This window comes from Schistocerca cancellata, chromosome 6, assembly GCF_023864275.1.
Source record: "Schistocerca cancellata isolate TAMUIC-IGC-003103 chromosome 6, iqSchCanc2.1, whole genome shotgun sequence".
NCBI classification, from domain to species: Eukaryota; Metazoa; Arthropoda; class Insecta; order Orthoptera; family Acrididae; genus Schistocerca; species Schistocerca cancellata.
The window spans coordinates 287,602,829-287,621,334 of record NC_064631.1 but is presented as its reverse complement, the minus strand read 5'-3'; the positions used below and the strand labels follow the sequence as shown (position 1 = coordinate 287,621,334).

Genomic DNA, 18,506 nt, shown 5'->3' with positions numbered 1-18,506 from the left:
GCATTTGTATTTAAGTTACATGTTCAGATGAACTTTCCATTTTATTCTAATTTGACGTCATCTATAGCCAGAAAGTAGCATTTATTTTCATCACAAAACACGTACGATTTTTCATTTCTTATTACAGTAGAGCATTGATTACTCGAACTAATTAGGGGTCTTGGGTGTTCAGAGAATCAGTTTATTCAGATAATTGAATTGTATACACTAATTTACCCAAAAAACGGCATAATTATATTTATAATAATTTGAATCTCTTTTATAATTACAAAGACAGTAGGAATGTATGTAATACAGCCTAGTAAATAAAAAAATAGGATATACATATGCACTTTGCTCGTACATCACATATGAATAGAATTAACTGCTTAAAAAATCCTAAATTTTGGTCTGTCTAAACAAGCCTACACGCTTACGGGTAGCTATGTCACATATTTTTTTCAGTGCAGATATTTGATACTCGGCACTTTCATCTTGAGCTACAAATCATTGCAAGACAGTATCTACACATGTAAATTCCTGAGAACCAACCATTATATATTCAGCTTTGTTTTCTGGACCACAAGTTGATAGGATGCTGGCTGCGTCAGCTTTATCAGTGATGAGGTTTACAATTGCACTATCTTGAATAATTTGGTGCCCTAGACATGCATTGTCAACAGTCATCCATTCTTGCATGTTTTCTTCCTCACGTTCATGTCATTTGAGCTCTTTTAGCATGTTGACCAATTCAGGCACATCATTCATTATTTGCAATTAGACATTGAGAGCTTTCCACCATACCCACAATTTTATTACAGCCTTTTTTTCAAATTCTGTTTCTTTACACTATTCCATGCTGCTTTGATCATGTAGGATGCATCTTGCAAATCTGTAGTATTTTTGTGGTTTCCTGACAAACTTTCCTCTTCTCCCTTCTCTTCTCATCTCTTCTCTTTCTAACAGTAACTTGTGGAATAATTCTTATCTCTAATACGATTTGAAAGTCTCAATAACATCGTGACTCCTGGACTGTAATGAAGAGGTTACATTATGTGGAAAAAAACGTTACTTTTATGAACTCACCTTTTTCATGTAAGATATATCAGGAGGGGTGAGTTGCTACATTATCAAGTTGCAGTAATGTTTTCTTCCTTCTGCCATTCTTTAACTGAAGATCTTTTAAAGAGAGTACAACAACTCCCATTAACTATTCCATGAAAATTGTACTGTCCTACTGTGTGCTCTTCTGTGAGGTGTGAACAACAGGCATTGCAGACTTACTAATGTGTTTCGAACACTGCAGCAGTTTCTTACCTTTATCAGTGACGAGTGTAGGCAATCGGTGGCTACCAGTAGCATTGGCACAAGCTAAAGCAGAGTTGGAGGCATGTCATGTCCATCTGGGCCGGTGTACAAGCATATACAGTAACAAATTCCAAACACTTCACTATTTTAAACCAATTAGCTAATAACAAAAACTTTCATTGTGGCGATCATTTGTTGGCTAGATTGACTTTTGGTAACACATTGCTCTACTAAAGGTAATATGTTGCACAATTTAAAACAGTGGAACTAGAGCTAAGAAACAGAGACTGAATAAAGGATTAGAAATGTAGTGAAATGAAGGAGATAAAATATATAGCAAATTGGAAGTTGCCTGAAGCTTTAGGTAAATGGAAGGGACAAAAGTAGAAACATAGAAGTAACACAAGACAAAGTGAAAGTCTCTGGTGCACTTGCTCCTCCATTTCAATTAATCACTACTCTGAATCTCTGCAAGTTTATGTTCTGATTTGCTTCTGTATTCTCGTGCACCATTCTCATGTTTTTCTTTCTTACTATGTATGTCCTGTATTTATTTCCATTTTTCACTTTAATTTTTCCTATTTTATTAGTATACCCTGAATTCAGTCTCACTAAGTATATAAATTTTGCTCGTACTCTCCATTGTATGTATTCACATCTCATTGTAATTTGGTGCACATCAAGGCTTGATCTCTGTGAGAGATTTGTAAAGTGAACAGTATATGTGCTACACAGAAACCATATTCAGTTTTTGCTTGTGCAGGGTGTTATTCAGTTAGCTGTTTGTGGGAATGAAAAATAGGCCAAAAGTTCTTCTCAATTCAAGTTCATCTAGAAGAAAAAGGATATTTATTTGCCACATTTTCTATCATGCTCTGTTAAGCCTCAAGGGGGGGGGGGGGGGGGGGGAGTGGGTAAAATGCAAAGAGAAGAATATAATAATGCCAAGGCCAAAGAAGGGAGATGCTGACAGATGTAAGTGTTACTGACCATCAGTTTGATAGATCACAGTTGTAAAATACTAACTCTGATTTTACTACTTGTTTCATCCGTCTGTAGTCAAACTGACACGGGATACTCATAATTTGGATTTGTTGCTCTTGCATTTGCTGTAGTTGCAGTTAAATTTGTTTGGTATCAGGTCTGCCTGTTGGGCAAAACACTTGTTTTTCGTGTTGTTGTTGTTGTTGTTGTTGTTGTTGTGGTCTTCAGTCCTGAGACTGGTTTGATGCAGCTCTCCATGTTACTCTATCCTGTGCAAGCTTCATCTCCTAGTACCTACTAACCTACATCCTTCTGAATCTGCTTAGTGTATTCATCTCTCCCTCTACGATTTTTACCCTCCACACTGCCCTCCAGTACTAAATTGGTGATCCCTTGATGCCTCAGATCATGTCCTACCAACCGATCCCTTCTTCTAGTCAAGTTGTGCCACAAACTCCTCTTCTCCCCAATCCTATTTAATACAGCCTCATTAGTTATGTTGATCTACCCATCTAATCTTCAGCATTCTTCTGTAGCACCACATTTCGAAAGCTTCTATTCTCTTCTTGTCTAAACTATTTATCGTCCACGTTTCACTTCCATACATGGCTACGCTCCATATAAATACTCTCAGAAACGACTTCCTAACACTTAAATCAATACTCGATGTAAACAAATTTCTCTTCTTCAGAAACACTTTCCTTGCCATTGCCAGTCTACATTTTATATCCTCTGTACTTTGACCATCATCAGTTATTTTGCTCCCCAAATAGCAGAACTCCTTTACTACTTTAAGTGTCTTATTTCCTAATCTAATTCCCTCAGCATCACCCGACTTAATTCGACTACATTCCATTATCCTCATTTTGCTTTTGTGGATGTTCATCTTATATCCTCGTTTCAAGACACTATCCATTCCGTTCAACTGCTCTTCCAAGTCCCATGCTGTCTCTGATACAATTACAATGTCATCGGCGAACCTCAAAGTTTTTATTTCTTCTCCATGGATTTAAATACCTACTCCGAACTTTTCTTTTGTTTCCTTTACTGCTTGCTCAATGTACAGATTGAATAACACTGGGGAGAGGCTACAACCCTGTCTCACTCCCTTCCCAACCGCTGCTTCCCTTTCATGTCCCTCAACTCTTATAACTGCCCTCTGGTTTGTGTACAAATTGTAAATAGCCTCTCGATCCCTGTATTTTACCCCTGCCTCCTTCAGAATTTGAAAGAGAGTATTCCAGTCAACATTGTCAAAAGCTTTCTCTAAGTCTACAAATGCTAGAAACGTAGGTTTGCCTTTCCTTAATCTTTCTTCTAAGATAAGTCATAGGGTCAGTATTGCCTCACGTGTTCCAACATTTCTACGGAATCCAAACTGATCTTCCCCGAGGTCGGCTTCTACCAGTTTTTCCATTCGTCTGTAAAGAATTTGCGTTGTTATTTTGCAGCTGTGACTTATTAAACTGATAGTTCGGTAATTTTCACATCTGTCAACACCTGCTTTCTTTGGGATTGGAATTATTATATTCTTTTTGGAAGTCTGAGGGGAATTTCGCCTGTCTCATACATCTTGCTCACCAGATGGTAAAGTTTTGTCAGGGCCGGCTCTCCCAAGGCTGTCAGTAGTTCTAATGGAATGTTGTCTATGCCCGGGGCCTTGTTTAGACTTAGGTCTTTCAGTGCTCTGTCAAACTCTTCACGCAGTATCATATCTCCCATTTCATCTTCATCTACATCCTCTTCCATTTCCTTAATATTGTCCGCAAGAACATCGCCCCTGTATAGACCCTCTATATCCTCCATCCACCTTTCTGCTTTCCCTTCTTTGTTTAGTACTGGATTTCCAACTGAGCTCTTGATATTCATGCAAGTCTTTCTCTTTTCTACAAAGGTCTCTTTAATTTTCCTGTAGGCAGTATCTATCTTACCCCTAGTGAGATATGCCTCTACATCCTTACATTTCTCCTCTAGCCATCCCTGCTTAGCCATTTTGCACTTCCTGTGAATCTCATTTTTTAGACGTTTGTATTCCTTTTTGCCTGCTTCACTAACTGCATTTTTGTATTTTCTCCTCTCATCAATTAAATTCAGTATCTCTTCTGTTACCCAAGGATTTCTACTAGCCCTTGTCTTTTTGCGTACTTGATCCTCTGCTGCCTTCACTATTTCATTCCTCAAAGCTACCCATTCTTCTTCTACTGTATTTCTTTCCCCCATTCCTGTCAATTGTTCTCTTATGCTCTCCCTGAAACTCTGTACAACCTTTGGTTTAGTCAGTTTATCCAGGTCCCATCTCCTTAAATTCCCACCTTTTTGCAGTTTCTTCAGTTCTAATCTACAGTTCATAACCAATAGATTGTGGTCAGAGTCCACATCTGCCCCTGGAAATGTCTTACAATTTAAAACCTGGTTCCTAAATATCTGTCTTACCATTATATAAACTATCTGATACCTTCTAGTATCTCCAGGATTCTTCCATGTATACAACCTTCTTTTATGATTCTTGAACCAAGTGATCCCTATGATTAATTTATGCTCTGTGCAAAATTCTACCAGGCAGCTTCCTCTTTCATTCCTTTCTCCCATTCCATATTCACCTACTACGTTTCCTTCTCTTCCTTTTCCTACTGTCGAATTCCAGTCACCCATGACTATTAAATTTTCGTCTCCCTTCACTACCTGAATAATTTCTTTTATCTCCTCATACATTTCATCAATTTCTTCATCATCTGCAGAGCTAGTTGGCATATAAACTTGTACTACTGTAGTAGGCGTGGGCTTCGTGTCTATCTTGGCCACAATAATGCGTTCACTATGCTGTTTATAGTAGCTTACCTGTACTCCTATTTTTTTATTCATTATTAAACCAGTCCTGCATTACCCATATTTGATTTTGTATTTATAATCCTGTATGCACCTGACCAAAAGTCTTGTTCCTCCTGCCACCGAACTTCACTAATTCCCACTATATTTAACTTTAACCTATCCATTTCCCTTTTTAAATTTTCTAACCTACCTGCCCAATTAAGGGATCTGACATGCCACACTCCGATCCATAGAATGCCAGTTTTCTTTCTCCTGATAACGACGTCCTCCTCTTGAGTAGTCCCCGCCCAGAGATCTGAATGGGGGACTATTTTACCTCTGGAATATTTTACCCAAGAGGACGCCATCATCATTTAACCATACAGTAAAGCTGCATGCCCTCGGGAAAAATTACGGCTGTAGTTTCCCCTTGCTTTCAGTCATTCACAGTACCAGCACAGCAAGACCATTTTGGTTAGTGTTACAAGGCCAGATCAGTCATTCATCCAGACTGTTGCCCCTGCAACTACTGAAAAGGCTGCTGCCCCTCTTTAGGAACCACACGTTTGTCTGGCCTCTCAACAGATACCCCTCAGTTGTGGTTGCACCTACGTACGGCTATCTGTGTCATTGAGGCACTCAAGCATCTCCACCAACGGCAAGATCCAAGGTCCATGGTTCATGGGAGGGGGAGGTTGTTTTTCATATGACCCAGATAAGTTTCAACACTTCTGTGCTGTCATCAGTGCATTTTCTTTATTAAAGTCTTTAAAATGTTAACATATTTTTTAAGTGATAACTAATATATGATAATTAGACCTAAAGATTTTTTGCTTTATTTTTGTCACTACCTTGATTTTACTTTACCCAGTTAAGCAGAATCATTTGGGCGGGATCATTTGTACATTATCATGTACTAGTAGCTTGTCATCTGCAACCTAATGCTGTTACGGTAAATTTGGGTGACATTTTAATGCATCACTTTGTGTTTAAACATAATTTTGTTGTATCAAGTTATTTCATGCATATATTTGCTATTACTTATGTTTTGTTTTGTCAGATCCTCTGTCATTTGTGTTCTCATGAGTTATTCAGAACAACACACAGATACTACACATACTGAGTTTGGTGCCATCTACACCCCCCCCCCCTCTCTCTCTCTCTCTCTCTCTCTCTCTCTCTCTCACTCACTCACTCACTCACTCACTCACTCTGTGTGTGTGGGGGGGGGGGGGGGTCGTGCACACGTGCTTATGCATGCATGCACTTTTGAGCTGTGTGTGTCATCTTTTCTGTAAGGTTCTCTTAATGTTTTAAGTAATGTGTAGTTTATACATACACGGGTTTATGCACAACCCTCCCCCCCTCCACACACACACACACACACACACACACACACACACACACACAGAGAGAGAGAGAGAGAGAGAGAGAGAGAGAGAGAGAGAGAGGAGAGAGTTTTGCCAGAGCAAAAAGTGTTTATCACAAACAAAATTCTGCAGATTACGTCTAGTAAAGGGTGACAATTATTGAACTATGTGAAATAAAATTGTCATAACTTCTGAATGGTTTGCATTAGGACGTTCAAAGTGCATGGTTTTCCATGGGGCGTGATGGGAATTAGTGTGTGCATGCATGGTTTGGTGATCAAAAAGTCTCTTTACCCTCAACAGGTGACTGTGTGATGTGCCACATCCAGTCACGGAATAGTCACTGTGATATTCCTTGGTGACACAGTGACTACCAAATGGTAGTTGAAGGTTTTGGAAGATGATTTCACGTCCATTATCCAAAGTGACCCTGATTTCCACAAGATATAGTTCATGCCAGATGGAGCACAAAGCAGGAGAGTGTTTAATGTCCTGGAAGAGCACTTTGAGGACTGCATTCTTGCTCCGGGGTACCTGTAGACCATTGGCATGGGCCTCTATTGGCCGCCATATTCTCTGAATCTGAACACATGTGACTCCTTTTTGTGGGGGTATATTAAAGACAAAGTGTATAGCAATAATCCCAAAACCATTGCTGAGCTGAAAACAACCATTCAGGAGGTCATCAATGTTCCAACACTTCAGCAGGTCACGCAAAATTTTACTATTCGTCTGCGCCACATTGTTAACAATGACGGGAGGCATATTGAACGTGTCATAACATAAATCCGAATATCTGTAGTGATCTTTACATGTTAAATAAAGTGTGTGCATGCTACAGTTTGTAACTAATTTATGTTTATTTATAATTTTTTTCATATAGCTCAATAATTTTCACCCTGTATTTGTGTGTGAAATGTTCAGAGAAGCTCATGAGCATGCAAATCAAAATGATCTGACAAAGCAAAACGAACTCCCCAACCAAGTTCACATTAACATCGTTTGCTTGCAGATGACAAGCTTTCAGTACGTGCAAATCATGCTGCGTAACCATATAATATAAAATGAAGGTAATGGCAAAAACAAACAATAACTATCTTTAGGCCTAATTTTCGTAGATTAGTTATCAGTTAAAAATTCACAGATTTGAATAAAGAAAACCTACTGATGCTAACAGAGAGGTGCTGGTATCTATTTGGGTCATAAGAAAAAAGCAGTGTTTTGCATAACAGGCGGGGACCTTATATCCAATAAACAACCAGGGAGCTTATATCAGGAGCTAAATACAAAAAGCAAAAGATCATCTACAGCTTGTGTAGAAACCAAACTACAGTTCTAAGAGATGAAGCACAAAGAAAGGAGGTAGTAATTGAGAAGCTAGCATGACAGGACTAGTTGTGGCTTATGCCCTATGTTATTCAATCTACATGTTACATTAGCAGTAAAGGAAAGCAGGAAATTTTTTTAAAGGGAATTATAGATAATGTCTTGAAAACGGTTTGTAAGACGAACATTCACAAAAATAAAACAAGTTTAATTAAGACAAGTGATGCTGGCAGAATCATGAAATAAGATGGTGGAAACGGTAGATAGGTTTGATATTTAGACAGCAAAATAAATGGTAGCAGAAACAAAGATGGTGTAAAAATGTTCTAAAAGGACTTGTCCTATGTCCGCACACTTCCTCTGTCTGCCTACATGGTATACTGCACATGCTGCTGTACCCTGCGTGGTGTAGATGTAGAGATAGAGATAGTGTGTACTTCATGCTTCGTACCATTATCATCTATTTTATGTGATATTCTATTTCTATATCGAGGAAGGAAATAAATGTTTAGAAATGAGTATGGCAGATGCCACTGTTTTATATCCAGGTTAGAGCAAAAGGTTAACATCTCCATAACCCCAGTATTAAATCTACACTATGTGATCAAAAGTATCCGGACACCCCAAAAACATACGTTTTTCATATTAGGTGCATTGTGCTGCCACCTACTGCCAGGACTCCATATCAGCGACCTCAGTAGTCATTAGATATCGTGAGACAGCAGAATCGGTCGCACCGCGGAACTCACGGACTTCGAACGTGGTCATTTGATTGGGTGTCACTTGTGTCATACGTCTGTATGCAAGATTTCCACACTCCTAAATATCTCTAGGTGCACGTTTCCAATGTAATAGTGAAGTGGAAATGTGAAGCGACACGTACAGCACGAAAGCGCACAGGCCAACATCGCCTGTTGACTGACAGAGACTGCCGACAGTTGAAGGGGGTCACAGTGTGTAATAGGCAGACATCTATCCAGACCACCACACAGGAATCCCAAACTGCATCAGGATTCACTGCAAGAAGTATCACAGTTAGGCGGGAGGTGAGAAAACTTTGATTTCGTGGTCAAGTGGTTGCTCATAAGCCACATATCAAGCCGGTGTATTCCAAATGACGCCTTGCTTGGTGTAAGAAGCATAAACATTGGACAATTGAACAGTAGAAAAAAGTTGTATGAAGTGACGAATCATGGTACACAATGTGGCGATCTGATGGCAGGGTGTGGATATGGCAAATGCCTGGTGAACGTCATCTGCCAGCATGTGTAGTGCCAGCAGTAAAATTTGGAGGTGGTGGTGTTATCCTGTGGTCATGCTTTTTATGGAGGGGGACTTGCACACCTTGTTGTTTTGTGTGGCACTGTCACAGCACAGGCCTACATTCATGTTTTAAGAACCTTCTTGCTTCCCACTGTTGAATAACAATTCGGGGATTGTGATTGCATCTTTCAACATGATTGAGCACTTGTTCATAATGCATGGCCTGTGGCAGAGTGGTTAGATGACAAAAGCAGCCCTCTAATAGACTGGCCTGCACAGAGTTCTGACATGAATACCTCTGGGATGTTTTGGAACACAGACTTCGTGCAGGCCTCACCGACCGACATCGATACCTCTCCTCAGTGCAGTACTCCATGAAGAATGGGCTTCCATTCCCCAAGAAACCTTCCAGCACCTGACTGAATGTATGCATGTGAGGGTGGAAGCCGTCATCAAGGTTAAAGGTGGGCCAACACCATATTGAATTCCAGTATTATCGATGGAGGGCGCGACGAACTTATAAGTCATTTTCAGCCAGGGGTTCAGATGCTTTGATCACATAGTGTAGCTCACCTTTTAGGGGAGGCACTTTGTTTGTAGTTTTTTAAATTGTCATTTTACAGTATTTTATTACAATGTCCATGAATGAGTCTTAAGCGAGGGACACATTTAGCTGCACTGTACTTTCCCCTTGTCACATCATCAGATTTTACCTATGAGAAGTACTCGCACGTTAATACACAGTAAGCACAACTGAGGGAAGAATTTTCTCATATGGTTCAATATTTTTACTGTCCTTTTAATAGGGAAATGAGCAAGTTATACATGCCAGGTAAAGAAGTCTGTTAAGGTTCTATTATAATGTAATGTGCTGTCTCCTGGCAAGAAATTATATTACCATTGAATAAAAGTTGTGTGCTATGGGAAGGAAGAGCGACTAGACATAAAGAACAGTGAACAGCAGCCAGTGAAATCAATCACCCTTATGTGTCATTTCTCATTCTGGTCATAGGAGAGTAACAAAATGTCACTGTCTCACCTCTACCTATAGAATTGTCCTTAGTCCCTTGGTAAAATATTCTGGTGAGAGAATGCATCAGTTTGTGGTTCCTGTGACGTACACGTTCCAGTACACCACGTTTTTCATGGTATATACAGTAGAGCGTCTATTATACAAACTAATTGGGGGACTTGGGTGTTCAGAAAACCGGTTTATTTGGATAATCGAAGTGTGTACTTCTATTTATTAATAAAAATTATGTATATTGATAATGACACAGATCTCTTTTATTATTACAAAGGCAAGTGCAGTAGGAATACATGTAATACAGCCTAGTAAACAAAAAAAAATTGTAATACATATGCATTTTCCATGTACATTACATGTGCATAGAATTAACACTAACAGAATTCTTAATTTTGCTCTGCCTGAGCAAGCCCTTTTTGCAGGGCTGGTATCTGATACTGGTTGCTTTCATCTCGAGCCTCAGGCTATCGCAAAGCCGTATGTAGACATGTCAATACTTAATTCAGACATATCATTCTGTTCATTATTTTTAATTAGACTTTGAGAACTTTCTGCCATATCCACAATTTTATTATAGGCTTTTTTCAAATTCTGTTCCTGTATCTTCTCCCTCCTTATTCTAGCAGTAACTTATGTAACAATCCTTTTCTGTAATACCATTTGAAAGTCTCAGTAATGTCTCGATTCATGAGCTGTTATAAGGAGGTGATGTTAGGTGGAAAAACCATCACTTCCACGAACTCATCCTTTTTCGTTTAGGATACCATATGTTAGATGAATTGGTGTGTCGGCAAGGAGCAGTAATGTTTTCTTCCCTTTTGCCATTCTTTAATTGATGAGTCTTTCAGAGGGCACAAAAACTGTCTTAAACAATTCCGCGCAAGCGAGTAACACTTCAGTTACTTGGTTGTTTGGTTATGTGGTTGTTTGGTGGACAGACATTTGGATAATCAATGCTGTACTGCATTTTATTTTCTGACAAGAGGTCAGTTGTAAATTTAACATTATATGGACAGAGGACTATATTCTATTTCAACTGATATCAACACACATTTAGAAAGTTTGTATATTATCCAGGTCATACAACTGGAACACCGTCCTCTCTAAGTACAGGGTGTACATAAAGTCCAGCAACACTTTCAATTATTTATTGCACAAGAACTAAACATTATACAGATGTCATACATATTGCATTTTGAAGAGAAACTGAAAGGTTTTTATTTACAAACATTCGATATGCGAACCATGAGTGACCTGGCAGATGTCAATACAGTAATCGAATTCTTGCCATACCCGTCCCAGCATGGCATCGTCAACTGAGGCAGTCGCTTCCTGTATTATCTCCCGGAGCTCTGCTACATCACATGGTAGAGGTGGTAGGTGGACCAGATCTTTAATGTGTCCCCACAGAAAAAAGTCACATGGATTGAGATCTGGTGATCGGGGAGGCCATTTCATGAAACAGTGAACTCCAACACGGACAAAGTTCGCTCCACACCTGAACTCGCCATGTCTGCAACTAGTGGTGACTATCAGCTAATTACCAAACTATGCTGATGTGGCATACATGAAAAAAAACTTTCAGGGTTTCTCTTCTAAATGACATAAGTGTGATATCTGCACAATTTTTGGTTCTTGTGCAATAAATAATTGAAAGTGCTCCCGGACTTTATGTACACCCTGTATTTTTCCCTTTTTTTCCTACCTCAAGTGACTTTATATTCCTCAACTCACATTACATGTGGAACATTATAATTTTCATTACTAATATTATTCTGATTCACGTGTGCAGCATATAAACATTTGAAGATATCTTGAAATGCTTGAACATCTTTTTCACTGTTATTATTTGCTGTGGCATCAGCTATCTTGACAGAAAACAATGCGTTGTCTATTTTACACATGTTTCTGCGTATTGTTTTCTTTATACTTTTGTTGTTCTCATTTTATTCTGTAAACAAATTTTTGTTGTATCTTCTTATATATACTTTGAGATATTTGTGAATAGTTTTGTTTAATTCAGCATATTCTGATGTGTTCTTTTATCTTTTTGTTTAAAATTATGGCTTCTCGTTAATAATTACCTTATTCTATTCGTATTTTTTCTCTACTTTTCTACATACTTGCTATAACTTCTGCTGTTTACTTATTGGCTTTGTTAACTAATTACCCTTTGGCCCAACCTTCATTTTTCAAGATGTTTTATACTTTATACATTCGTCTGTTAATTAGAACATCTCAAATATTTTGACATTTCTGGCTTTGCTTTTCCTTTTTAAAACAAAATGAAGAACTGATATGTGTTATTGGTAATAGCCCAGATCACATAAGAAACAGATTGACCGTCCTTATGGCGGAACAGGCAACTGTAAAAATAGTTTTCCCGTCGGTCAACAGATGTCGCGGAATTGGCAACGCTGTGTCTTCGGTGACGTAAATGATGCTGATTTGTGTTCGGCTAGAGCGCTGCGCGCGAATTGCATTTGTCACACAGCTGACTGTAGACCATGATCGGCTATGGTTTTACCCGAGTTTTCAATCGAAGAATGTAGATTAGCTCCTGTAATTTTACAAACCAACTTTATTTCTACTGTAGGGATACTTCTCACAATCGTATGCGAAATGAAATAAATGTAAAGTTACACACAAATATTTCTCGTGAGTTACTGTTTAAATGCAGACTGTATTGTAGTCGCATAGGTTTTACACTCGCCTTCCATGCCGTCTATTTCCTCTTTGTTATACAGCTCTTCTGATACGGATTCTGGCGATAAAAAAGATCTCCACGTGCAGGTTAACACTAGAAAATTTTCAAAATCTTCTCAACGTCTTTGAAATATAATCCATTAATTTACTGACAAATATTGCACTGAGCAGGGGGTTTTGCGTCCTAACATTACCGACATAATTATTTTCCTATGCCACTTTGTTTGCTTTGTCAAAACCAGCGGGCAAAATAATCTTATCTCAATATCAAAGATTTACATCGTAGCTGTAACTAGAAGTCTGCGTGGACAGGAAAAATGCCGCCGTCCGTATGTGCACCGCATCCACAAGATCCTTATCCACATCTGCCAAGTTGCTTATCCGCATTATGAGATATCAACGTTTTGTAAAGCAGTTTAACCCACCACTGCTCTGAAAAGAGACTTGTGCCTGGCCTGAATTTTTGTCTGCTGATGTCCGCACTCTGTTGTGATGCGAATTAAGACTTGACATATTTCAGTAACAGTCATTTCTAATTTTAATTCTTTTACTTTGCATGTAACTTATTGTAAATGATATAAAAGAGTGGCGCAAAACGATGAATTTTGGATTGTTGTTGAAAGGGGGCTGGAAACGCTCTAATATACAAATGAAAGCGTGTTTTTCGAGCATATTTTAGCGGTGTCAACTTTGAAGAGCCATAGACGGCAAACCATAATTATGTTAAAAATTTACTGTGTACAGTTTAAAGATAACCCGCAAATATTCGCAACAGACGTACGCTTTTATCTGCAACACAGTTACTGCTAGGGATATCTGCACTCGCACTGAACTATTACTATAAGTAGTGTTGTTTTCGAGTGAAAGCTGTGTGAGGATTATTAGCGCAGAGATAAAAAAAATAATTAAAATAGGCAGCATCTGTAGTTTGCATGCTATGCTCGTTCTATTCTATTCTCTTCCCTTCATTCCAGTATAAACACTTGTTCACACGTGTAAACGAATGGCAGTGAACACTGGCGAATTATCTATGAATACTCATTTGCAGCAGTGTAAACGAGGTTTTACACTCGTTCACTTCGTTCGCTCTAGTATATACCAGGATTTAGAGGGACCGATGACCTAGCGGTTAGATGATGGCTATTATTCATTTATTTCACTGTTGCGATTTCAGCTCTAGAGCCATTTTAAAGTACCAAGCGAAAGGTCTTGTAAGGTAATGCTTCTTAAATTGTTTACCAAATGTTACCACACTATGCTTTGCATTTTGTTATCCATATCTTATATTGGTTTCAGTTTTCACATTGCACACAAAAATGTCTCTACAGCCAAAATTACGATAGTGAAGTGAATAAACAGTTTTAAAAAGTCCAAATCGCAGCAAAGATTTCATTTGAAAATTATATGATATGATTATTGTACAGGAAGGGCAGCCACGGTATATCAGAATATAAGATCGACAAAATTTAGATAGGATCGAATGCTTAGGGCTCTTTATTAATTCTTACTCGTAACTAATTTATTGATTTACCTGAATTTAAAATCCACTCCACTTTCTTTATCTTTGACGGGAAATCTGAACATTTTTAGTTCAGAATTTGTCCGTCTACTCCTTCCACAGTTGATATACTCGCAGGCCCTCGGCATGACGACTCGATCCACTACCACCGGTACGTCAGAAACAGCTGTACTTCACAGACGCCAAATAGTGGAAAGCTGCACGCGTTCGGCCGATGTTGCCACATATTTCACAGAACGGAGTGCCATCTAGTGGTTGATTCCACAAGTAAGGGTGTGACACTGTTGCCGCCTGGTGGCCGTTGCCTGACAAGGGTTGCCTGCTAGACAATGCTATCGGGCAATCTGTTTCTTATGTGATCTGAGGTAATAGTCATTAAGTCGCATATACATAAAACATTGGTGCCAACAAGTTTTTTTTGTGATGTATAGTAACAATAACACTTAAGTTCCATTGAAAAAGTGATTACATAATTCATAGTTAACATTTCTTTAAAATAGACCCAGATGAGAGTTTGAGTATTTATGAATTTAATTTTTTTTAATGCTGCCAATTTTTCAATGGTTTTTATCTTTTTTTTTTTTTCCAGAAACAATCCAGCACAGCTGCATAGATTGCTTCCTTGGCTTTCTCGTGAGTTGTCAGTGCTTATAGAGAATCAGTCACGGTTGGCTTTAGTTTTGGACTGCATTCTAAATATGCTGCAGTACCATTCAGTTAACAGCAGCAGTATAAGAAATTATCTTCGAAACAATATCAACCCTAGGCATGTTGACCATTTTATCCATGAACTTTGGACATTTGCACGTTCTCCATATGACATGATTGGTTTTGACGAGACTGCTGAGTATGGTTCATATGAAGCTCATACAATAGAGCTTCCACCGTCACCCCATTCAGTACGTGATGATGATAGTGATGTGGTTGTGATATCATCAGATGACTCAGTTGACTCATCACATGAAACTGTTGCAAATGAGGATGATAATGATATTGATGTTGAAGGTGTTGGTGAAGCTTCCCACCTATCTTCCATTAGCAGTCGTTCTGGGAGACATGGGAATACTTCACGCCATACTTCTCAGAGAGTGCAAGCAGGTGAAAGTTTGCAAGATCATTTGTATACAGCAAATATAAGATCACAGGCATCAGATGTTGTTTCATCAAGTGATTCTGAAGACTGTGTTATAGTTGGCTATGTTAAACCATTGCATGAAAGAACTCCAGAAATTGTTGCACTCGATACAGATGAAGATGTTATAGAAGAGCAAGAAACTTCTTGTGAAACAACTGCAAACTCTAATAGTAATAAGATAAATGACAATAACTCAAATAAGCTGCACAGCTCAGGTAAGAGTGGGTCACTCTTTGTATTCCTTGGATATATATTTATGTAAACTTTGTAATTATAATAATTTTTTTACTGTCTGCTGACAAATTTGGTTCTTGCATTGCAGATACAGTGAGTCCTGTTGCCTCTACCTCAGGATCTCAGCGAGAAATGCCTGATTCCACTGCTGGCTGCTCTAACTACATTCCAGATTCAGTAAAAAGTTCCCGTGTGCACCAACACAAAGAAAAGAAAGTTCGTTCCAGCAGAAGTAGAGTCAAGATTAATAAGAAGCCAACAAGAGCGAAAAGTTCACAAAGCAGTAGTTCATCCCCTTTTTCACCAGTTGGTCTAAACCGTTCAAAACAACTCATCTACAGTAGTTCAGACACACTGAGTAGCAGTCCCATCAGGCGTCGTAGATCTAAAGGGAAGCGACTGAAGAAATTACCTTATAGCTCTGATTCATCGAGTGGAAGTTCTCGCAGGTGCCGCAAAGCCAGAGTGAGTAATTTAAGCAAATTGTCGTGTAGCTCTGATTCATTGAGCAAGAGTCCTGTGAGGCATCACATTTCTAAGGAAAGAGAAAGTTCAAGGTATGCTTATAATTCTGGGAGATCGTCATTAGATGATTATAGTTATCCACTTGCTTCAAGGATTTCTGTATATAGCTCACCATATTCTTCTGATGATGAAAGTATTTTTGGCACTGAACATAAACCAAAACTGCGAAGCATTGTTATTCCGAAACAAACCAGCACTTCAAATACTAAAGGTGTGTCATATCCCTCAACATCATCGACATCATCTAGTTCAGTTCGTCAGCATGAGCCTTCATTGAATCCGTGGAATCTGTCTAGCCGTGGCAGTAAATCAAAGCATAAGTCAAGGAGGCATGACAGGAAAAAGCGGCGAAGAAAGGAGCGATATACTTCTTCATCATCTTCAGAAGATTTTGTAATTCGTCATACCAAACGGAGGTCTGAAAATGCTGTAATTTATTCAGACTCTGACTAAGGGCTTAAGAGCCAGGTGCATTTTCCTTTTATTGTAAATAATATATATACTCGTGTTCAGTTCAAAGTATTTCAGTAAGTTAAGCAGTAAATGTGTAAATTTTACGGAAGTTGTTATTTTTTTTTTTTTTTTTTTTTTTTTTTTTTTTTTTTTTTTTTTTTTTTTTTTTTTTTTTTTTTTTAACGTAGTGCAGTGAACATAATAATGTGACAGATTGCAATGCAGGAAGACTACAAGAGCCGTACAACAGTGCTTGTAGTGTTTGTAAATACAGTGCTAACTGCGATAATAGAAGTTCGTCATAAATCATCCAGATGTGCCCTTATTTATTTTTTGCCCTGTTTTCTTTTCCACTTGGCTGTGTGAAAACATTACGGGTTGCTGCTGGTTAGAGTAAAGACCATTTAAAGGTGCTTTGTACTTAAAATCATGATTGCATTGTATATTACTTTGAAAGAACGTCAAATATTGTAAATCTTAACAAATTCCATAAATTTGTGGATAGGAAGCACATTGTTATGCTTTGTCTGTCTCTTATATGTGTACAATTTCAACAATTACTGTGTAGTTACTGTCTGACCCATTAAACTGTATATATTTTTAGACTGCAAAACTCGTGAGTCACTTTGATCATGGGATGGTATGAATAGTTTTGCTGTGTATAAGAAGAGAATGCTGTGTTTCAGGCGTCTCTTACTTGAGTAGTATAATTGGGTGTTCAGTCATCTTTATAGTAAAAGTTACTTGATAATGCAGATGACCTGTATCTTTGATTTATTGTGTTACTTGTTTTGACTTGTGTTACAACTTCAAATTATGTTCAGTGGACTTAATTTGCTGTGGTTTGGTCACTAAAGCCGGGAAGCAACAACTTTGTGTGACAGATACTATTTTATTATTGTGGTAAAAATTTAGGAAAAATATGAGGAACTAGTGGAAAAATTCTTCCATAAATGTTGAAGGATAGAAACAAGTAGCTATTGTGATAAAAGGTGGAAATTTCTGTTTCTTTGTATAATGAAAACAAATATTTCAATTCAAATATCTTTACATAACTTGTATATACTTACATTCTATTTTTAAGCTATCATGATTTTATGAAATACATTTGAGCAAAAATTTTGGGTATTCCGAATTATACAGAATTCATTTCAAAGAAGGCAATTTTTCTGACATAATGACGAATTTTGATGTATTGATTTTGTTCATGTTGCTCAGACTCATTTTCTGGTGAATTAAGAAGTCATTATCATTCTGCGTTCAGTGCAGACTTATGTATCAAAAACTGTTTTAGCCATTTGTGCCAAGTTGCCTATTTAATTTAGAATGTAGGAAATTCAACAGGGGAAAGTTCTAATCCCTTACACGGCTGTTGACATTAATGACTTTAGTAAATGAAGTGCTTTGTCTGTTGTCAGCATACATTTTCCTTCCTCTTTCCCCACACTGCACTGTAGAAACACCCTCTGGAGCTTGAGTGTTATAATCAAGTTAAGTATTGTTAGATGCATATTTGCAATCTTTTATGTTCCATATTTTGCATTGTATCTTGAAAAATAAATAATAAATCAGTGTGTGCTGTATAATCATTTAGTAAATGTTATCTGACAACAAGACACAAATAATACATTTAAAAATATTAATGATATAGAGGAGATGTCGAGTTGCAGACAGGCACAACAAACAGACTGCTGTACAGTTAAGCTTTCAGCCAAAAAGCTTTGTTCCGAAATGACACACACACATGCGCACAGTGTCTCTGGCCTTGTGACCAGACAGGACTGCGACTGTGCCTGATGGGGGCAGTGGTCTGACGTGGGGGGGGTGGGGATATTGATGTGGCATGGATCACAGTGGGAATGCAAGTGG

At 38.2% G+C, this 18,506-nt stretch overlaps 1 protein-coding gene across 5 annotated transcripts in view; it reads left to right on the top strand.

Annotated features, from left to right (window-relative positions):
* The window catches only part of LOC126190877 (E3 ubiquitin-protein ligase Topors), a 106,993-nt gene extending 89,897 nt beyond the window's left edge, over nucleotides 1-17,096 (top strand). For all 5 annotated transcript variants that reach the window (XM_049931480.1, XM_049931482.1, XM_049931481.1 and 2 more), the window contains 2 exons: nucleotides 14,880-15,640; nucleotides 15,748-17,096. In XM_049931480.1, the coding sequence (XP_049787437.1) occupies nucleotides 14,880-15,640; nucleotides 15,748-16,637 (1,651 nt within the window). In that variant the 3' untranslated portion in view covers nucleotides 16,638-17,096. The remainder of the gene's footprint in view (nucleotides 1-14,879; nucleotides 15,641-15,747) is intronic.
* The last annotated feature ends 1,410 nt before the right edge of the window (nucleotides 17,097-18,506 follow it).